The following is a 22,112-nucleotide window of genomic DNA, read 5'->3' as shown; positions in this document are numbered from 1 at the left end:
GCGCCTGGGCTTTCTCAGGGTGACCGGGGCTTTCAATAGACGGAAGGGGGTGGGGCCTCGGCCGATAAGGCGGTGTGCGATCCGCACTAGGACTGTGCAGGAATGGGGAGGTTTTCAGATGCCAGCCTAGGCGGGACCAGAGGCCTGACCTCTGCCTTTAAAGGATGATGGAGTTTGGGTTGTTGATGGCTGTAGGGAAGTCCCGTTTCGACAGAAGAGAGGAGAACAGCTGGCTCTGTTGCCTGTTTTTTTATTAACACATTATTTCCCGAGGTTCTCACATCCGTGCCTTCCCTTCCCTCCTCCGGATCCTTCCCCAGCCACTCCGTAGGGCTCCCTCCTCAGGCTTCTCCACCTGCAAGGAGCGCAGCTCCATGACCGACACCTGTCAGCAAGCTGGGGCCTGTGCTGGGGCCGCTGCAGAGGGTGGCATGTTGCTCAGAGCCAGTTCGTCCTGGCCTAGGATGGCACCTTCGTCCTCAGCGTTCACAGGGCCGCTGGACCCGAAGAACTTCACCATGGCACGGACCTGGGGCAGCTCCGAAAAGGTCTCCACAGTCAGCAGCATGGCCAGGAGCCCCAGGAGCAAGTAACCTGGGGAGGAGAGGTTACTAGGGCAGCTCTCATGCTCCCATCCACCTCCCACCCACACAATTCTCCTCCCACTGCCAACTAAGACTCTGCACCATGCCCTGGGGCAGGGGCCTTCCAACCTGTGAGGCTCAGCCTCCCCCAGGGGCTTATGGGAGTTGTAGTCCAGGGTCTTCTTCCCTTCTCTCCTCCCCTCTACCCCATCCTCCTTAGCAGCTGGACTCACCCAGAAGCGCAAACTGGCAGAGGTGGTAAAGCACTGGATGCAGGCCACTGCCGTGGCCCGGCAGCAGGTCCCCCAGGCCGATGGTGCTGAGGGAGCTGAAGCAGAAGTAGATGGCCTCCAGCAGGCTGCAGTTGCCCTGCACACCCCACAGCACCAGTGCTGGCAGCAGCACGAAGACGCCAACCACTAGCAGGCCCAGTGCAACTGCCTGCAGCAGTGCAGCCCTGGGCGGCGTCAGCTTCCAGCGGGTGGCTACCCAGGCCCCGGGGCGGCTGAGCAGAGGCACCAGGCAGTGGCGCAGGGCAGCCACAAGGGCTAAGGAGGCCGGCAGCCCCAGGGCCGCGTAGGCCACACAGAAGGCCTTTCCACCAGCTGATAGCGGGGCCATGTGGCCGTAACCTGGAGAGGAGAGAGCCACGGGTAATGAGGACCCTGGTGGGGCCGCTGGTGCCCACTTCCCCGAGCCTCACTCCTGCAGAAGGCTGCCCTCTGGTGGCCAACACAGCCAGAACTATTCAGGGCCTGTTCTCTGTGGGCTCTTCCCCTTGTTCACTGGGGGTGTTGGTAAAGTCCCTGAACCTCTCTGGGTCACTCTTTTACATTCTGGAACATGAAAGGATGAAAAGAGAAGAGTCCCCCTCAGGCCTCTTGTAGCTGGGGTACTTCTGAGAGCTGCCGTCCTACCCCGAGGCAGCCTGACCTGAGAGATTCCTCAGTCTGTCTTTGATCCACACTTCCCAGTTCACCAGGTGAAATGTTACCCAGTCTTTCATTCATTCCCCAAAGGCATATCAAGTTACCCTGGGTGCCAGGCCCTGTGCTGGAACCTGAGTCTGCTCAGGTTCAGATGGGAGGCGGGCAGGAAAATCAGTCAAGACACCAGACATGGAGGGTTGCAAAAGAGGCAGTGTGCTTTCCAAGGGTGGAAAGGCATGTGCAAAGGCAGGGCAGGTGAAAGATCAGGGCCTGCTGGGGGAACAGGATCAGCTGGTCCAGGGCTGTAAAACACAGATGCCTCCAGGAGTCAGAAGTGAGCCAAAAGGGAGTGGTGGGGACAGAGGCTGGGGGGAGAGCACACACACTGTCCCAAGGGCGGGCCCTGTTCTCCAACAGGGGCTTCTGGCTCAGCGCAAGTAGGTTTACAAGTTTCTCCAAAAGAAGGTTGAAAATGGGACTTCAAAAAATATTCAGGACTTCATTCGTGGTCTGATGACTAAGACTCTGTGATCCCAATGCAGGGGGCCGGGTTCAATCCCTGGTCAGGGACCCAGACCCCATGTGCCACAACTAAAGATACCAGGATGAAGATCCAAGATCCTCCTGGGTGTTGCAACTAAGACCCGGTGCAGCCTAGATAAATAAATGAATTTCACACACTTTACACGGCAAACACCTCACTCCCACCCCCCACCCCCACTTCCTGGGCTCTGGGCCCTCACACTTGTTGTCTCCTCTCCCAGGAATTTCTTCGTGTCTGTCTCTGTGCCCTCTTGCCTGGGCTAACGTCTCATTAGCTGACATCCTCCCCCACACTCCTCCTGGGTTGGTGGTACCTGGGTTCACTCCATTTCCCTCCATCCAAGAATCCATCCCACCGCACAGGCTCCCCAGTCTCGCCTCAGGCCAGTGGGGTCTGGGCACCTCCCCTGGGTCTCACAGCTGCCTGGGGGTGGGGCTGAGAAGGCCACGCCCCCTGGCACCTGAAGTTGAGGCACCAGTTGGGGTGTGTTGGTGGGGGGAGCCCCAGCCCTGATGACAGGCCTAATGAGGCCTGGGTTCTGTCTAGCAGTTTGGGGCTGGGGGAGGGCTGCACCCTCAGGAACCCTGGGTAGGGACTGCCTTGAGAGCGCCTTCCTGCCGCCCCGCCGGCCGCCTTACCCGTGGTGGTGAGGAGGCTGGCGGTGAAGAGCAGGGCTGAGGGCAGATCCCAGTTCCTGGCCTCGGAGCCATTGCCCAGGCTGGAAACCCCATGGGCCTGGGCTACCAGGGCGGTGCCCAGCAGCTCTTCCAGCGCCCCAGCTGGCAGGCAGGCCCCGAACTCTGCCTGAAAGGTGGCCAGCTCGGCCCTGAGGTTGGCCTGGAGCCGAAGGGCTGGAGGCCCCTCCAGGGCCTGGAGCACTGTGGCCCCAAGGCCCAGGGCCAGCAGGTGGGCCACAGCCAGTAGCCCGTATCGGGCCCAGGGCCTTAGAGCCCCCATGGTATGCCACCAGAGTCTGTCAGAGGTGCCCGGGGAGCCAACTCTCCACCACAGGCACCTGGGAGGGGCTGGGCAGGGTGGGGCTGGGGGGAGGGGCTGCGTGGGTGGCTGGAGAGGGAAGGAAGCCTGGGATGGAGCTGGGGTGAGTGGAGCCAGGAGGGCAAGGCGAGGCGGCTCAGGCTTGGGAGGGAGCTGGGGTCACTCCTCTGTTTCTGGGGGCAACAAGTTTCCCACCCAGGTCCCCAAAGCTGGGTGGTTGAGTGATGGGCGGTGAGGATCAGGTGAAAGCAAGGCGATTGACCAGTTCCCCCTCCCACAGTGGTGGTTCATGTGAGCTCACCCAGTCACAGACCCCATTCACTAGTCAGCAGGTCCCCAGACCCTGAGGACCCTAGGGGAGAGGACAGAGGCAGGTCCCTGCCCTCCCAGTGTTCCCAGGAGAAACCTGTTAGCAAGAAGGCAGGGCGAGTTCACATTGTCATAAACTCCCTGAAGGAAACGCCCTGGATGATGGGAGAGTGTTCTGGGGGAGGGGAACTTGGCCTGAAAAGCTCCCTTTGGAGAGCGACAGTTCAGCTGGGGAAGAGAAGAGGCCAGGCCAGGTGGGAAGGAGGTTGGGTGGTGAGAAAAATGGGGACCTATGGACAGGGCTACGGCCGGTACCCCAGATGAGAAGGTGGTGGCCTGGGCAGAAGAATGGGAAGAAGGATGGTAGGACTTGGGATGGGGCAGGCAGGACAGATGTGGAGGATGCTGGGTGCTCTGGAGAGGTGAGGCTTCCGCCATTCCCAATCCTTCCTGAGAAACTTTTGTGCTCTCCCGAGTCCCCGCCCTGCTGAACACAGTAGACCTGGCTGTGGTGAGGTGCAAAGGGGAGGGGGAGAGGGAGCCTGGACCACGACTCCCACAAACCACTGGAGGATGAGCCCAGGGGCCCCTGTCCTAGGGCGTGGCATGGGAGGGGTGGTCTGTAGAACCCCCGTGCCTTCTTAAGAGAAGTGTGAGTGAAGCCAGGTGTCAGGGTGGATGACCCTCTTCTGTGTCCAGGCCTCAGGATAAAAACAAACCCTGGACAAACGCCTAAGATACCACCCAGAGAACTGTGGGCTCCTGAGTTCAGCAAGCTGCCTGGAATGGGTGCAGCATGGCCAGGAAGGGGCCCCAGGGGAGGTGGTGTTGTTGTGGGCCCTGAGAATAAGTGGGAACCACCCCGAAACAGGAACAATCAGGGCAAACAGTTGCTTGAAATGGTGGGAAAGGCCCAGCCAGGGTGGGAACAGGCAAGTAAGGCCCAAGTGTGTGGATGTCAGGGAGGCTAACAAGGGCCTTGTAACACCTGATGATCAGTTGAACTTGATCCCGGGAGAGAGATGCGGTCCAGAGGATCCCAACCTTGGCCCAGGCCACCTGCCATTCTGCTGGGGGCCTGAGGTCACCAGGGTCATGGGATGGTCTGGATCCCCCAGTTATCTCGAAGAACGCTGACAGGCTGTGCTTGGGGAGACAGCTTGGGGAGTTTATTTGGCTTCATTGGATCCTGAGGCCATGGCCCCAGCCCTGGCCAGGGCAGCAGGAAGGCACCCGGAGAGCCCTGGCCCCAGATGACCCCCAGGGCAGGGGGGCCCAGGCACTAAGCCCAGGGGCAGGGGACACAGTAGTAGGATTTGGTCAAAAGTGCTGGTGACAGCTAAGGCTGGCCCCTCTCCCCTGCACCTCCCTGCTTCCCTGCACCGCCCCCGGGGGGCAATTCCCTGAGACAGGCCCTGGTCCTCCCAACCAGCTGGGTACAGTGTCGGGCCCCAGTGGGGCGGGTAAGTCGGGGGACCCACCCATTGCAGGTGTGTGTCGGGGGTGCAGGCCCCCCCATCCAGTGTGAAGGCTTCCTGTGCAGTGTAGTGTTCCTGACCCCCAGAGGGGGCGGCGTCCCTGGGCGAGACCAAGGCAGCTGGAGAGACTGGCCTGGCTCCTATTCCAGTGTATGCTGAGGCTCCTCCAGGGTGGTGGGCGAGCAGCCAGCCGGCTCAGGGCCCTGCCTCTGGTGCCCACGGGGCCTGGGCACCCACGTCTTTGGTCTGTGCCCTGCAGTCCTGAGGGGCCCCTCGGAAGGGGTTGGCAGGCGGAGAGTCCCAGAAGGGGTCTGAGTCTGGGAACAAGGTCCAGGGTGCCCGTCGGGGCGCAGGCTGTGGCGAGGGCAGGGGTGAAGGCCGTGGCCCAGCGGACACAAAGCTCCATGGGTCGATGCGGCTGCGGAGGGGTGAGGGCCGAGGTCGACTGATGAGGCCCAGAGGCGGCGAGCGCGGGGTCCCTGGGGTGCCAGGAGCAGAGCGTGATATCCCCGGCGGCGGTGAGACGGCGCTGGCTATTCAATGAAGGGGAGGGGGCCCAGGTCAGGCAGTCACCGGCTCCTGGGTGTCCCCAGGGGGCACTGCCCTGCTCTGGGCCTCAGTTTGCTCATGGCAGTGAGCTCTGGGATTCAAGACTTCCATAACCCTTCCTGCTCCATGGTGCTGCGATTTAGCAGTTAAGAGTGAGGAAGCCTCAGGAGCAGGTCTTGATCAACCCAGCTCCGCAGCTGGTTAGTTTGAGTCCCTTCATTTCTCTGTGCCTTACATGTCAACCAAAAAATGGGTCTAACCGGAGTGCCTAGTTCATAGCACTGTTATCAGAATTGAATGAAGCGACCTTTCTAAAGGACTAGAAATAGTACCTGACCCAGGTAAACAGCCAGTAGGAGTTTGCTAAGAAGTGAAGTTGTTCAGTCCTGTCCGACTCTTTGTGACCCCATGGGGCCCATGGACTGTAGCCTATCAGGCTCCTCCGGCCATGGGATTTTCTAGGCAAGAGTGCTGGAGTGGATTGTCAGAACCTTCTCCAAGGGATCTTCCCGACTCAGGAATCGAACCCGAGTCTCCCACATTGCGGGCAGACGCTTTACCGTGAGCCACCAGGGAGTTTGCTAGGGAGATCCTTAATACTTCTATTATTTCACAACCGGCCTGGCCCGCCCCGATGGCTGAACATAGAACTCAGCTCCCCACATCCCAGGGCGCAGCTGGAGGTCCAGCAGACAGCTGCAGCCCTGCTCACTGCCCTGCGGGTCCCCACCAGCCCCTCCTCCCCCGTCACCAGGCAGTAGGCCGCTTACCGCGCCTCTCCTCTTCGCGCCGGCGGCTCTTGGCTGAGGGCTGCCCCGCAGCAGGGACACCCAGCTCCAGCAGCAGGGGCGGCGCGGGGGCGGCCGGGCCAGAGGCGTCGGGGCTCAGCGGGGAGGCTGGGGTTTCGGGCGTCTCGGAGGAGAAGCGGATGAGCGGGGATGGGGGCGGCTCGGTGGGGGACGGGGTGGGCAGCGACGAGCGGGGCGGTGTTGGCGAGGGCTGTTCCACGCGCTCTCGGCCCGAGCCCCCCGGAGGTTGCAGGTCCCGGCCGAGGCCCAGCGAGGCGAGCAGGGCGGTGCCGCGCAACAGCGCGCGTTGGATCAGTTTGGGCGTCCCGGAGCCACTGCCGCGTTCGGTCGGGCCCGGCCGCCGGGGCTCCTCGGGCTCCGGGCTCGGCCGCGGGAGGTTACCTGGCGGCGGGTACACAGGTTAGGCCGACTTCCGGCGGCCCTGGAGCAAGGGCTGACTTCTGCTCCCCTGACTCCCCCAGTCCAAGTCCTCCCTCCGCATCCCCATTCTGGCTTTTCAGAAGTGTTGGGGGTGGAGGAGGGCAGTGCAACCTTTGAAAGCAGCAGGAGCTAAGCCAGGTGGCCTGGGGCCCACGAAAGGAGGGCTGGCTGGAGGGAAGGCCGAGGGTCCACCAAGAAGCAAGCTCAAGCCAGAGCAGGGCCGGCCTCAGTGCCCTCAATGGGCAGCAGAAGATATCCACAGGGGCCAGAGTCACAGCTGGGACCCGTGCGGTGCCCATCTCCTCCCTGGTTGGGCAGCCCTGGTCCTTCTACTTGCCTGCTCTGGCCTCCAGTGTTAACCTGTATAAGGCACACAGGCCAATTCCAATGTACACAACAGCTCTAAAGGGATACAACACTGTCCCTATTCCAGAAATGAGGAAATCAAGGCTCGGAGAGGTCAGTTGTTTGTGTCAGGCCTGAGCTGAGTGATTTAGGGGCATTACGTTGTCTGAGCCTCATGCCCCAGGGGTTCCCAGGCTTAGCTAAGGCTACCCTGCCCTGGATTAAAGGACATATGTCCTAACCTGTGGGCCTAGGGTTAATCTGATTCCATTCTAGACCAAATGGGTGGGTCTGGAGAACCAGTCATTGAGGTAGGGCAGCCTGTGATGGCCCCCCACAAACCCCAATTTTGTCAAGTCCTCCTCAGCTCTAGAACCTACCATGGCTCTCCACAGCTGCTAGAAAAAAGCCTAAGCTCCTTGGTTGGGCTTTCAGGGCCTCTCTGTCTTCCTTGGGCCTGCCTGGCGTGGAGCAGTGGGTGGGGGTCCAGAGGAAGGAATGCAAAGCTGGGAAAAACGTGAGCTTCTGCAGTGAACCAGGACTTTGCTTGGGGTCAATCCTCAGCCACAACCCTTACCTCATCTCTCTCTTTTTTGGCTCGGCCCCAAGGCCTGTGCGATCTTAGTTCCCCCACCAGGGATTTAACCCGCGCCCTCAACAGTGAGAACATGAAGTCCTAACCACCAGAAAGCCAGGGAATTCCACCCCCCACCTCCACCCCATCTCTCTCTTATCTCCTACCCAACCCCACCCCTGCAGTGGCCACTGCCTTCTAAAATGTAAACCTGCTAAAGACAAGTCTCTGCTTAAACCTGCCCCCCCCACCCCAACTTCCAGATCCTTCCTGAACTGGCCCCAGCCTGCTGTTTCAGGCCTGGGAGTCCCTGGCTCTCAAGTCCTTCAGTGAATTCCAACCAGGATTCCTCTTCCTTAGGTCTGGTGAGCCCCATGGTTGCACACACACTGTTCCCTTCACTCAGCACACCTTTCCCACCTCGCGCTCAGTAGTCCCTTACTTAACATTTAAGACCCAGCTGAGAGATCACAGCTTCTACGAAGCTGTGACAGTGGTTTATAAAAAAGTACATATTTGGCTTTCATCTCATTCCTGGTACAGAACTCCCCAAACCCTTGGAATTTCCATATGAGAGTTCATATTGATGTCTTTTTATTTTGGCAGCCTTGTGCAGCATGAGGGATCTTGGTTCCCCGACCAGGGATCAAACTTATAACCCCTGCATTAGGAGCACGGAGTCTTAACCACTGGACCTCAAGGGAAGTCCCTGATGCGGTCATTGTTGGAGGATGGGGTCTGCCAGGGGAACGGACTGTGTGATTAGAGGGTTGGAACTTTCAACTTCTACTTGCATCAGGGTAAGAGAGGGGCTGGAGATTGACTCCTGTCACCAATGGCCAATGATTAATCAATCACATCCACGTAATGAAGCCTCCATAAAAACCCAGCCAAAGGGTTTGGAGAACTTCTGGGTTGGTGAACCAGCAGAGGTGTGTGCCTAGAGGGGGCATGGAAGCTGTGTGCCCCTCCCACATACCCTGCCCTCCACATGTCTTCCATCTGTATGTCCTTGACCTGTATCCTTTATAATAATCTAGTAGTCTAGGAAGTAGACGGTTTTCCTGAGTTCTGTGACCTCTTCAAGGACATTATCAAATCTGAGGCGGGGGTCGTAGGAACCTCAGATGTAGAGCTGGTTGGAGAGGAGCACCGGTGACAACCTGGACTTACAACTGGTGTCTGCAGAACAGAGGAGCCTTGGAGTCCTGAGCCCTTAGCCTGTGGGGTCTGACGCTAATTCCAGGTACACGGTGTCAGAACTGGATTGGATTGTAGGACTTCCAGCTGGTGGCCCAGAACTGGCCGGTGTGGGAAAAGCTCCACACATATGTGTCAGAAGTGAAGCAATAGAATGCAGAGGAAAACAAGAACTTTTCCTCTTTTAGAAGCTTTGCCAGGGACTTCCCTGGTGGTCCAGTGGTTAAGAATTTGCCTTCCAATGTAGGGGATGGGGGTTTGAACCTGGCAGAGGAACTAAGGTCCCACATGCTGTGGGTCAACTAAGCCTGCACACAATGAGAAGCCCGTGTGCCACGATGATGACCCAGTGCAACCAAAAGAAAAGTTTAAAAAACAAAATAGAAGCTTTTTCAGAATCCCCTGTTAACCTATGTAGTTCTTGCTCATGCTATGCCTTGTATAGTCCTTCAGCCAGCCACATGCTACTCTCTACTGTACTTGTTTATTTCTGAGCCTGCCTCCTCTACCAGACTAGGCCCGCCCAGAGGTCAAGGCACTGCTGATCTCTAGCACGATGATGCCTGGCTCATTATATGTGTCAGTACATGTTTGATGGAAGAATCCATTCTTAGAATCCCTGTGACAACCACGTAAGGTGATCGCTGTTCCCCACTTTATAGGTGAGGAAACTGATCATTTACAGTGAGTTTAAAACAGAACAGGGGAAAAACATGTTTAAAACAAGCAAAAAAAAAAAAGAACAAAGTGACACTGGAGATCAGCACACCAACTAAGAATGGAAAGAAGTTACTGAGGTTGATATCCTGAGAAACTGAGATTCCCAGAAGTCAGAAACTTGCCCCAGGTAACTTGGCAGTAATTTTAATTTACCTCTAAACTCCCTGGCAGTAAGAGGTGGCAACCCTGTTGTTACGGACAAAGCAGAAAAACCATTCTTGACTCAGAGATGAAGGTGAAATCACTTCTACAGGGCCTCATGGAAAGGACATGGCCATGTGGTAGTTGGTGGCTCCAGGGCAAAAGCTTCATGGGGCAGTTGCTGGCAGACCGTGCCCACCCATCTGTAACAACCAGTTCCCCAGGGGCCAGCACACCCAGGCAGGGACAAGGGGTGGGAGATGGGACTCCCCAGTGGGGTGGCTAACACCTGGGACAATCTCTCAGGGACATCTTTGATTCTTAGCTAGGTTTTTGACTCTGTAGGTGGTTGGGAGGTCAAGATCACTCACTTGTGGGTGGGCCAAGACAGCTGGCTGAAGGCTTGCACAGGTGCAAACAGATGCTCAGCCAGCAGCTGGGCTGGGACAAGGGATACCCTTTCAGGTAAGGGGGCAAGCTGGAGAAAGATGAGGTCCCTGCTCCTGGGAGCCCAGGGAAGATAAGGCCAAAGGGATCTGAAGGGATCTGTAGACCATGGTCAGGGGCTGCTTCTGCCTGCACATCCAGCTTGACAGGACCTCATGTTCTCCATTGAACTTTCTGGCCTGGGGCATTCTAGAGCAGGTGACTCCAAGCAGCCCCCTTGGCCTTCCAATTCTCAGTTCGGTCCCTGTAGCACAGCCTGCTTAGGGCAATGCAACTGCTGGAGCAAGAAATGGCATGGCAGATGGGGGTCCAGGGCCCTGCCTCTGGAGTCAGTGAAAGTTTTGCAACTCCATGGACTATACAATTCTCCAGGCCAGAATACTGGAGTGGGTAGCCTTTCCCGTCTCCAGGGGACTTCCCCAACCCAGGGATCGAACCCAGGTCTCCCGCATTGCAGGTGGATTCTTTACCAGCTGAGCCACCAGGGAAGCCCTGGGCTCAAATCCCTGTTCTGCTATGCGTCCTACTTCAAATCACTTTACCTGTCTGTGCCTCAGTTTTCTCCTCTATAAAATGGCACACGAGGGACCCAATAAACGTTTGCTGTTGTTATTACTGTGAATCCTAGCTTAGGTAATGGTGGAGGTGATGCATTGGGTGGGGTGAGAGGAGTGAGTCTAACTTGTTTGCTGAATGGGACTCTGGTCTGATGACAGCTGGGTCCTATATTCTGACTTTGAGAAGCAGGTGCAGCTGGGGGCTGTAAAAGGACCCTTGGGCAAGGGAGGCTGCAACTTTCTAGTCCCTGCCAATGCTGGGCAGTGCTGAGATGAGCCATGCCCCTCTGACCCAGGATCCCTGCTTTCTGCTGATCCCCTAGCTTCCCAAGTAGCTTGCAGGTGAGAAACCCCTTCTTTAAATGAAAGCTTCTGGGGAAGCTCACTATGAGCCTGAGTGTCAATATTTTCCTGGGTTCAGATCCTTAGCTGGGGGACTTAGGTAGATGACATTATGTCTCAGAGCCTCAGATAGGTATAATAATCCCTCATGGGGTTGTTGCTTGGATGGAATACCTGATACACAGCAAGTGCTGTTGCCATTATGGAAAACAGAAGACCCCAGAACTGCCCCAGATGCAGTGAGGGGGCCCTGGATGCCCACCCATTCAGCTTTCTTATCCTCTTTTCCACCTCCAAGCTCCCCAGAAAGGACTCTGAGAAGCACAGTGCAGTAGCCACTTTTCTAACTCCACCCCACATGCACAATTTCCTTTCCCTCTCTGCACCCAACTTCCTTTGGGTCCCAAACAGGGGCCACTGTTTCTTGTCTTCCTTTGCTCCCTAGAGCTTGCTGAGGGCACAGCAGCTGATGGAGGCCAGCCCTGCACAATGGGACCACTCTGGGCCCCCTGAGGCCTAGGCGGGATCTCCCTCAGTTGGGGGCTTATACGTCAGACCTGGGTTCTAGCAATGGCCTGCCTTGCCATAGTACCCATAGGAGTGCAGCAACAGTTGGCTGGGGGCAGACAAGGCCACTCACCATTGAGCATTGGGGGTGTGGAAGGAGATCCTAGGGGGGATGAGTCATCTGAATCCAGGTACCACGTGGCTTCATCCATGCGGGACCTTCTCCTAGTGAGGGAATGAGAAGGAGTCGTGCTTCGTGAATCTCAGGACCGCTGGGAGGCAGGAGCTGCTGGGTAGGTGGCAGTCAGGCACTCACCTCCCGTTCTGGGCTTCTCCAGGCTTGGGGGAGCTGGGACCCCAGGCCCAGCATGCTCGGCGCTCTCCATTGCTTGAGTCCTCTAGACGTCTTGGGGACTGTCGGCCCCATGCCTGCCCTGGCTCTGCAGGCTCCACTGTGGTGGGTAGGGTGAGGGGGGGAACCGAAGGAGTCTGAGTCAAGATCAAGGACCCTGATCCTTGTCCTCCCATCGTAAGAACTGGGCTCCAGGGGCAACTTCTTGGAGGATGGGGAGCGGATAGTCAGGCTGGGCCCCATCCCATTCCCATGGTAAGCTTTGGGCTTACAGAGAAATTGCACAAACTGGGGTGGGGTAGGTGAGTGTGGGTCCTGAGACTGGCAGTGGGGCATCTCTTCTAGTCCTTCAGCTGGCATTTGCTGCTTAGGAGTTAGCACAGACACTGCAGCAAACTGGGTCTGAATTCTGACCCTGCCACTTATCAGCTATGCAGTATTAGGAGTTACTTCTTTCACTTTTCTCATCAGTAAAACCTAGGTAATAATAAAGACATCTACCTCACAGGGTCATTGTGTGGAATTAATATTAGCAACTGTTAGTCACTCAGTCGTGTCTGACTCTTTGTGACCCCATGGTAGCCTATCAGGCTCCTCTGTCCATGGGATTCTTCAAGTGAGAATACTGGAGTGGGTTGCCATTCCCTTCTTGCTGCTGCTGCTGCTAAGTCGCTTTAGTCGTGTTCAACTCTGTGCAACCCCATAGACGGCAGCCCACCAGGCTCCCCCGTCCCTGGGATTCTCCAGGCAAGAACACTGGAGTGGGTTGCCATTTCCTTCTCCAATGCATGAAAGTGAAAAGTGAAAGTGAAGTCGCTCAGTCGTGTCCAACTCCTAGCGACCCCATGGACTTCAGCCTAACAGGTTCCTCCGTCCATGGGATTTTCCAGGCAAGAGTACTGGAGTGGGTTGCCATTGCCTTCTCCAATTCCCTTCTTGGATCTTCCCAATTCAGGGATCAAACCTGGGTCTCCTGCATTATGGGCAGATTCTTTTTATGCTCTGAGCCACCGAGGACACCCTAATAATTAGCAAAGCACTTAGGAAAGTGGATGGTACATAGCATCATACAATTGTTAGAAAAAAAAAAGTTGTAAAATGACTGATGCTTGGGGAACTCAGATACCAGTTTAGATGGATGGGGAGGGAACCTGGGAGCAGGGAGGAAGAGGAGGAGGCAGTGCAAGGGATCCACTTCCAAGGATAAGGTTTGACGAAAGGGTAAGATCTGGGGAGAAGGACGTGGGCAAGAGGAGAAGCTGCTTACACTGGATGGCCCGGAACCGGGGAAAGGTGGGAGAGTCCCCAGCCCCGACCTCGAAGACGTTCCTCCTCCTGTCCAAGCCAGGCGAGGCCTGCACGGTGATGCGGTGTTTGAAGTCTAGAGTTGGGGGGAGAGAAGCAGAGTGCAAGTTTGTGGTGAAGGAGAGACAGGATCCTAACCCGCAGGGCCCCTCGGCAGCGCGGAGGCCACGCAGGCAGTGCTGGAATCCGGCCTAACACGGAGGCTAGGTGACTGGGGCCGGCCTCACTGGCTTCCTGAGATCCTGGATCAAGGAAATCCCCAACCCCGGCAAGCGCGGCGAAGTCGGAGAGGGCCCACCCCGTGCCCTCGGCCTTCCCAAACATTCACGAGCCCCGCCCCTTCCCGGCCGCAGCCACTCCCAGGCCGACATGCAAATATTCCCGCCAGAACCCGCCCACAGACAAGAACACACTCCCGATCCCACCTCTTGCAGCCTCCGCTCACAGGCCCACCCACCGACGCCCTAGACCAATCCCAGCGCGGTCAGCCACCCGCCTGGCCCCGCCCCACCACCCGCGAAGCCAATGGCGGGCGGCGCGCTGGGGCCCCGCCCCTTACCGAGTGGCATGCTGATACGCTCCCCGCCGTCGCGCGCGCGGAGTTTGCTGCGCTTGAAGGTTCCGCGTCGGCGGCGAACGTGCGGCCGCTCGCGGTCGACTTGCTGCAGTAACAGCGTCAACTCACGCTCAAACACCTCCAGCTCCCACTGAGCCAGCAGGTGCTCGCGCCGCCGCAGCTGCTCTGCCTGTGAGCGCTGCTCACGCGCCGCGCGGGTCAGCTCCTCCTCGCGGCTCAGTAGTTCCTGTGCCCAGGACAGCGAAGGCCGTGGCGTCAGGCGGGTACGGTCCCAGGCGCTCATCCCCACTCCGTGAGACGTCCCTTCCCGGTGTCTCCTTCCACCCCTGGGACCGCGACTCCTCCCACCTTTTCTTTGGCCCGCAGCTCGTCGAAGAGGCCTTGGATCTCGCGCTTCCAGCCTTCCTGCATGGAATGGAAGGAGTCCCGCGGCATTTCCCGTAGCACCTGTGCCTCCAGCGCCTCCAACTGCTGAAGGATGGAGGCGAAGTCGGGCCTGCGGTGGGGGTCCTGCGCCCAGCAGTCTAGGGAAACGGAGTGGGGACGGGGGTGGGGGGGGGGGGGGACAGGGGAAGGGGTCTGTGAGTGGATATGTCCTGTTGGGCCAAGGAGCTCTACCCTTCACCCTCCTGCCCCATCCCCTTACCAGCCATAAGCTGTGCGAAGGGCTCCGGGCAGGTGGATGGAATGGGCAGCGTGAGCTTGTTCACGGCCACACCATAGGCTACAGCAAGACAGTCGATGCCACGATAGGGTACCTCCCCGGTCAGCAGTTCCCACAGCAAGACCCCAAAGCTGTAGGGGAGACAAAGGGTCTGTGTTCCCGCCTCGACTCATTCATTGCCATTTCACCCCAAAGCAACCAAGAGTAAGTGGTCTGTGTCCCTCCCTTGGCCTCTGCTTATCCATCCAGCCCTAGATTTTGGCTGCCACCTCTCCCACCCCCACGACCTCATATCTGTCTAGACTCCACCCAGCCGCACCTCCAGACATCGCTGCCTTTGGAGAAGGTGGAGGCCTTGATAACCTCAGGAGCCATCCAGGCATAGGTGCCCGCAGCACTCATTTGCGTGGTTTTGTGCCACTCACGGGCCAGACCGAAGTCCGTGATCTTCAGGGTCTTGTGCTCCATGTCGTCACCTTCAATGGGCTGCAGCAGCAGAACTGGGGAAGAGAGGCTGGACTGTGGTTCCAGGCTCAGGGGGTGGGGATAGGGGAGGAGCTGGGAGCAAACTGTCATCGGACAGATATCCTGGCTAGGTAATGGGGGCAGTGAGGTGACTTGGTCTCAACCTTGCCAGAGCTCGTATCTGGGGTTGGGATAGAATGAGACAATAAACACAAGGCTGGGACATATTTACCAAGGGGCTCCTAGAGGTTAGGCATTTATACTCAGTGTTAGCACACACACACACACATACACAAATCTGTGAGGTAAACATCATGGGATTCCCTGGTGGCTCAGTGGTAAAGAATTCACCTGCCAGTGCAGGAGACACAGGTTCGATCCCTGGGACAGGAAGATCCCCTGGAGAAGGAAATGGCAACCCACTCCAGTATTCTTGCCTGGAAAATCCTATGGACAGAGGAGCCTGGTGGGCTCCAGTCCTTGGCGTTGCAGAGGGTCAGACACGATTTAGCGACTAACAGTTCACTTCACTTCAGTAATTAGGACTCTGTACTTCCATTGCAGGGGAAACAGGTTCAATCCCTGGTCAGGGAACTACGATCCCACATGCCCTTGGCTCAGCCAATAAGTAAATTGTAAGATTTGGGAAGATTTCCCAGAGGAAGTACCATTTAAGCTGAGACCAGAGTGAGGAGTTGGCCTCAGCTAGGCGATGGTAGGGGTTCAATCCCATGGACAGAGGAGCCTGGAGGCTCTAATCCTTGGGGTTGCAGAGGGTTAGACACAACTTAGTGACTAAACAGCAATAACAAAGACATCATTATCCTCATTTTGCAGAAGAGGAAACTGAGCAACAATTTGACTTAACCAAGGTCATAAGCAAACAAAGCAGGTATCACCCACAACCTGGTATGCGTGGTTCCAAAGCCAGTGTTCTAACTTTCCCCTAACCCTGCACAGAACAGAAATAAGCAATATGGCAGCCTCTCAGCATTTGTGACTTTGATTTCAAAAGAAACCTGTGTGTTGCCATTTTGTCGAGGCAAGAGTGTGATTTAGAACCTCCCTGGGGGTGGGGAGCAGGAGGGAACTGCCTGGTGAGAAAGGAAGCCCAGCGGGCACTATAGACCCCTGGTGCCCATGTCCCACTGTGGCTAGCACAGCCATTTCCAGAAGAGAGAAAGATTCCAAAAGATATCCACTGATGTGGCTAGATGTGATGAGAGACGAAGGGGTCTAAGGGTGGTTGTTGACTAGAAAGGAGTTTGGGACAAATGTAGGAGTGGATGGACACGGCAAGGGTTCCTGGCTTTGTCCCTCATGGGACCACCATACCCTGTATACACAGGAAAGCCAACAACTTGCAAATGTCTCACCAGGACAAGCACGGCTCAAAGGAGAGAGGTTTTCAAGGGAAAAATGTAAGGCAAAGTCAGAGAATCTTCGAGGGTCTGAAGAGGACTCTGTACTTTTCTGGTCATAGTCAACTGTTTTGTACAGAAGGGACATCCAAGCCAACGACATTTCTGAACACATATCCTTTCAGGGCACTGCTGCTGCTGCTAAGTCGCTTCAGTCGTGTCCGACTCTGTGACCCCATAGACGGCAGCCCACCAGGCTCCTCCATCCCTGGGATTCTCTAGGCAAGAATACTGGAGTCGGTTGCCATTTCAGGGCACATCTCTCAGCAATCCTGCCCAGGGTGACAGCACCACGGAGGGGGCAGCGCAGACTTCTGGGGTTGGGTCAGAGGAGACAGGCACCTTGTACAGGTGAGTCAGGGAAGACTTCTCAGAGGAGGTGGCACAACCAGGGTATTCACTCGTTTAGGCCTAAAGCCACAACTCCTGATCCTGCTGCTGGCCAAGCTCCCTGGGCCTCAAGGGGGCATCTGGCACTGCTACTCAGCCCCTCCCTGCTGTCCTTGGCTCCCAGGGCCTCTGGCTGCTTGTGCTGTTTCCTTCAGGCCTCCCCACCCTTAGCCTTTTCAATGCCGGTGTTTCTCAGAGACTGGCCTCCCCTTGACCTCGGCCTACTGCCTCCAGGCTGTCCTGGCCTCTCCCAGGTGCCAGCTGCTCCCTCCTCACTGGCATCTCCCGTATGTGGAGCCCTCATTCAGAAGTGGGTCCAGCTGCCCAGCTGTCACCCTACCTGGTCTCCATGCCCTCAACAACCACCTACATCCTCCCACTGTGCCTGGCAAATCTTCCTGCCTTGTCTCCAAATTCAGAGAACGGTCCTGCAACCTACCCTCTCCTCTGAGCTAAACTGGGGCTGACTCCTGAACAGTTAAAGCTGAGGATAACAACAAAAGCCAGAGGGTTATCATGAGTATTAAACAAGATCACCCTTTTTAAAGCTTTCACACAAGGATCTGACAGTTGTTCCAAAGATGCTGCCATGAATCTCAAGTTGACTCCTCTCCATCCGCTACCACATCTTATTCGCAGCTTCACCACAGCCTCTGGCCTGGCTGCTGGAGTCTCAGAACAAGACCATTTAGTAAGCTCTGTGAATATCCGTTTCAAAGAAGAATCGCAGCAGGCTGGGGCGGGTGGCTGGGGAGGGACCAGGCAAAGGGGTCCATGTGCTGGGGTTGGGGAGGGACTCCCACTTCCTCTGGTGCCAGGACCAACCCATCCTCTTGAAGACCAACCCCTGCTACTTCTTGGTCAGGTCTCTAGCCACCTGTGGTACCTCACGGACTGGTGAAGCACTTTCTGCACCAGTATCTCAAGCTGGGAGTCCAGCCTCCTTTTTTCAATTAGATCATCTGAAGCCCAGACAGGGGTGGCAACCCACTCAGTCTCAGGACTCCTTTGTACTGGTGACTTTTCTGCCAACCCCGTCCCCAGCTTGACCTCACACCTGTGAAGCCTTAGCCTCCCCTCCGTGAGCCCTGCTTTTCTCCAATGGCCTTGAATTTGTTCCAACCCAAGCTGCTCTTCTGGTGTCTGATATAGACCTTAGGGATGGGGTGATCAGGGGTCACTCAGAGAAGGAGCTAGAGATCCCCCTCCCAGCACCCCCTTAGGTTAGGGCTCCCTGGCTCTGAAAAGGGACCTGGCCCCCAGCCCCCTCCCTAGACTGCCTCTGGGGAGCCCGGGAGTGGCCTCAGCAGCTCACACCTCTTCCGCTTCCCTCCCATGGTCCCTACTTCTCCTTTCTGGGAGGCCTGGCCCAGGTCTCCAATGGAGGGGGGAGTCCTTTGGGGGAGAATTGGGGGAGGTCAGGCCCAGGCCGGGCTGGCTGGTCAGTCCTGTGACTCGTGGGCCTGGAGAATTCCCCCTCCTCTCCCCTCCAGGCTTCCTCACAAGGCCCCCATTGTCCAGGAAAATCACGCCATTGTTTCCTGCCTGAGCCCCCCCAGCCCAGGGACTCCCCCCTGCCACAACGCCGCAGACAGCACCCCGGGCCTAGAACTGGGGTCTGTGAGGTGGGAGCCCAGGCTCAGGGAGGCTAAGGGCACCCTGCCTGCCCTTCACCACCACCCAGACTCAGGGTGAAAGCAGGGAACTGGGGGTAGTGGGGGTGCCATCCCTGGCTCCTTCCTCTCCCACAAACCCCCCCACCCCCAACTCTTTCCTCCCCTGCAGGCAGCTGGGCTGGGGAGAGAGCAGAGGCTGGAGCAGGGGCAGGAAGCCGGCTCAGGGGCAGCAGGAAACGCAGGAAGCGGTGGGGAGGGTGGGGAGCAGGGGCCTGGGCTATTGTTCCATTTTTTCTGGAAAGAAAACTGGAGGAAAAACAGTAGACGGGAGTCCCCTCCCCCCAGGCCTTCGGGGAATACCCCTCAGGCTGGGGCAGGGAGTGAGGGTCCCTAGATGGCTGGGGCTCAGCAGCGCAGCTGAGTGCTGGGACCTGCACCGTATTGTGGATGAGAGGAGTGGGTGGGGTGGCTGGCAGACCTCCTGAGGCCCCTCCGGCCCAGGAAGGGACTTGGGTACTGGGCCCTGGTGTTCTGCTCCCCACAAGCCTCTGATCCATGGTCAGCCCAGGCCGGGAGGCTCAAAGTATCCATGCTCACCCCTCCGCGGGCCACCCGTGGCTCTCCAGTGGTCCTGCGGGCCCTTCCTCTTGCTCTTCGGTCTGCACCTTGGGCCCCAGCAGGCCCACCCACATCCCTACTACCGTGCCGGGTGCTGCCTCCTTGACTTTGCTCTCATCAGGCCCTGCCAGGACATCCAGCTGGGTGCCTCTCTGAACATGCCCTGCTCTGGGCCAGGTGTGAAGCTTGCCTGCTTCAGGAAGCCCTCTGAACCTGTCACTTGCTTGTCTCGGGCCCATGCTAGGCCACGCGTAGACCCGAAATGGCTGGAGATAGAGTGCCTCAAGTCTTCTTAGCCCTGCCACGCCCACTCCAAGTGCTGATTCCAGGCAAAGCCCTCCTGGCAATCCAGCCTTCAAACGTCCACACCCATGGCTGACGACCCACCGATGCCGGGCATTGGGTGCCCAACGATTAAGCCCTTTCATTCTCCCAATCACTCCCTTTTTACAGAGTGAAATCCATGCTCTGAGTTGAAATAACCAGCTAGAGAGAGTGCAGCCAGGGAAAGGAGTGGGGTTAGAATTCCATCCCTGACCCCAGCTTTGACCACCGAGGGTGGGGAGGACGGGAGGGGCTTTTCCCTTTGAGATGTCTATTCTGGAGGAGCTGCCCACCACAAGCGGAGGAGACAGGAGGCACCCGCAGGACAAGTGGGCGCTCCCTGAAGATGAGGGGTGCCAGGATCCAGCATGCCCTTCCTTGACGTAGTGGCCATGGTAGGCAGGTTGCTTACAATTCTGAGAGATTCCAATTTTTTAACTTGGCACCTGTGAGTTGGGGTAAAGGCCTCCTCCTGGGGCTGGGGCGTAAAGGACTCTTGGGTGCCTGGGACTCTTGCTTTGGGGCTAGTGTGAGCCCAGGGGCACCCCTGGTCAACTGAGATGCTCCTAGAACAGTAGCTCCTGTCTCTAGTAGATCCCCAGGTAGGCTCAGCTGCGAGCTGGCAGTAGATGTGTGCTCAGGCCATGCCACCCTCCAACCACACTCCCCAGAACTCACTGTTGTTGGACTTGAGGTCTCGGTGGATGACAGGCACCAGGGCCTCGCAGTGCAGGTAGTGCATCCCACGGGCAATTTGCACGGCCCAGTTGACGAGCACATGGGGGGGCACACGCCGGCCAGCCAGGGCACGGCTGAGGGGCCCACCGGCAGCGTACTCCATCACCAGGCACAGGTTGGGCTCCTCCAGGCACACGGCCTTTAGGGCAATGATGTTGGGGTGCGCCAGCATGGCGAAAAGCCGGGCCTCCTGTCGCACGCTCTCAGCTGTCACGCTGATGTCTTCGTCGGGGTCCTGGCGAGCAGCCTTCACAGCCACCAGCTCGCCTCTCCAGCTGCCCCGGTAGACCTTGCCAAAGCCACCGATGCCAATCACCTCCTCCAGCCGCAGCTCCTGGAAGCTGGCCATCTCGCAGGGGGGCGGACCGCCGCCCCGAGATACATAGTTGGACGGAAAGATGCCCACCTGGCCGCCCACCTGGCCCGCCCACCAGCCCTCATCGCCTGAGATAGCTGCATCCCGGGATAGCACCTCCACACGGTCGCCCTTCCGCAGGGCCAGCTCGTCCTGCCCGCTGGGCTCGTAGTCAAACAGGGCTGTCCACACAGGGTTAGCATAAGCTGCCGCCTTCGGGGACCCCTCTGGCCAGCCTCCGCCGCCGCCCCCGCCGCCCCCACTGCCACTGCTGTTCCATGACCCCAGTGGGCTCTTGAGGAAGAGGTTCTTCAAGGGCTCCATGGCTGGGAGCTGCGTTGGTGGGTGTGGGGGACCTTCCCTGGGTGCCCCTGGTCCCCACCCCTGCTGACTGTCGAGGCCCTAGTCCCGGAACCTGGGCATCCGGGCCCTGGCCCTCAGCCCCAGACCCACGCCTCTCTGGGGATCCAGGAGTGTCGCCTCCCGGCCCCCTGCATCTCGGGCTTCCGGAGGAAGGCCACCCAGGGTAGTGTGGTCAGGCTTGGGGGGTGAGCCCTTGGGGCCTCTGGCGTCTCACCATGGCTAGCAAAGAGGGGCCCCGGCGTCCCTCAGTCTGGAGCAGTCCTGGGAGCCTGGCTCCAGCACCCCGCGAAGTGTAAGCTGGGCCAGCAAGGGGCAGCGCCTGGACTCTGTTTGGGTCTCCTTGCGAAGGGGGTGGCTGGAGTGTCTCTTGCTGGGGCTAGCTGTCTCTTCCTGGCTGGGCTCTCTCGACCCGATGGCTCCAACCCCGTTCCCTTCTTCCTCCTCCCTTTGTACTTTGGCCCCGGGGGCGGGAGGCAGAGGTGGAGGGTGGAGTTTCACTTTTTTCCGCTGTTCTCCCTCCCGCAGGAAACAGCATCAGATGACGCGGGCGGGTAGCACCGCTCCCCTCCCAGAGGCTGCGGGGCGACTGGGCCGGGGAGTTCCTGGGTAGGCGGGCAATGAGAGGCCGACGGAGGGGAAGGGTAGCCCCCACCTCCCATGACAGCAGGTTCAGGGTCGAGTTGGTTTCTGCTAACGACGGGCCATCTCTCCCCTCTACATCCGCATCAGGAAAACTCGGGCAAAGAACCTGGCTTGGGAAGGGGACAAACCCGAGTTTGGTCTTGGCCCCGATGCTGCAGGGCTGTGTGATCCATCCTCTCTGCGCCTCATTCGCTTTGCATCTGAAATTGGGGCCAGAAGCTCAGCTTTGCAGACCTAGTGGGATGGGCGGGCGTTGGGGGGGGGGGTGTGTTAAGACGAGGAGGACGGAACTGGCTGCACCTCGAGCTCTTGGAACGAGTTGTCAGGTCCTCCTTTCCCTCACCTGGAAAACCACTTATTCATGCCTCTTCCCCGTGAAGGGGAGGAAACCTGAGACTGTGGTCCTGAAATGTGCGTAGTGACTGATTTCAGAATAGCTAAACCGCGCTCGCAACCGCAGGATTGACCCCTTGATTGCCTTGAGCCTGTCACTTTAAGAAAAACGACGCTATCCTACTTCGACTATTTCTGCCTTTTTGAAGGAGCGCTCTCTACAATCTCTGACCCGGAAGTAGAGGCCACTCATGACGTCTCGCACTGAATAGGTTGGACCTAGAGGGGGTGTGCCCCCGTAGCGCCGAACTGTAGCTTTAGCTCAGGCAGGTCCACGCCTCCATCCTTTTCCCCGCCTCTTGTAACTCACTGGGAGAATTTTGCGCCAATTAACTCCGCCGTTACTCGATGGCCACTCAACTATCCCTTGGGTTCCGCCCAGTCGTCTCCGCTAGGCTGGCAACTTTCAGGTGTGCGCATGCGCCCAAGGGGTTTTGC

The 22,112-nt window shown here is 57.9% G+C and overlaps 2 protein-coding genes across 2 annotated transcripts; both read right to left on the bottom strand.

The window, feature by feature from the left end:
* Positions 1–104: 104 nt before the first annotated feature.
* KCNK7 (potassium two pore domain channel subfamily K member 7) lies at positions 105–3,074 on the bottom strand. The gene is made up of 3 exons (XM_027531851.1): positions 2,696–3,074; positions 818–1,216; positions 105–594 (listed from the first exon to the last, which is right to left on the bottom strand). Exons 1-3 carry the CDS (start codon positions 3,012–3,014, stop codon positions 389–391), a joined length of 924 nt encoding a protein of 307 aa, XP_027387652.1. The 5' UTR covers positions 3,015–3,074; the 3' UTR covers positions 105–388.
* A 1,435-nt stretch (positions 3,075–4,509) lies between these two features.
* Positions 4,510–21,998, bottom strand: MAP3K11 (mitogen-activated protein kinase kinase kinase 11). The gene is made up of 10 exons (XM_027531849.1): positions 19,862–21,998; positions 14,669–14,849; positions 14,332–14,480; positions 14,034–14,209; positions 13,668–13,911; positions 13,071–13,184; positions 11,768–11,903; positions 11,585–11,676; positions 6,160–6,579; positions 4,510–5,373 (listed from the first exon to the last, which is right to left on the bottom strand). Exons 1-10 carry the CDS (start codon positions 20,598–20,600, stop codon positions 5,036–5,038), a joined length of 2,589 nt encoding a protein of 862 aa, XP_027387650.1. The 5' UTR covers positions 20,601–21,998; the 3' UTR covers positions 4,510–5,035.
* Positions 21,999–22,112: the final 114 nt, after the last annotated feature.

The sequence above is a fragment of the Bos indicus x Bos taurus genome, chromosome 29 (assembly GCF_003369695.1).
Source record: "Bos indicus x Bos taurus breed Angus x Brahman F1 hybrid chromosome 29, Bos_hybrid_MaternalHap_v2.0, whole genome shotgun sequence".
NCBI lineage: Eukaryota > Metazoa > Chordata > Mammalia > Artiodactyla > Bovidae > Bos > Bos indicus x Bos taurus.
The sequence above is the reverse complement of the archived record's forward strand: the minus strand, read 5'-3'. Positions and strand labels throughout refer to the sequence as shown.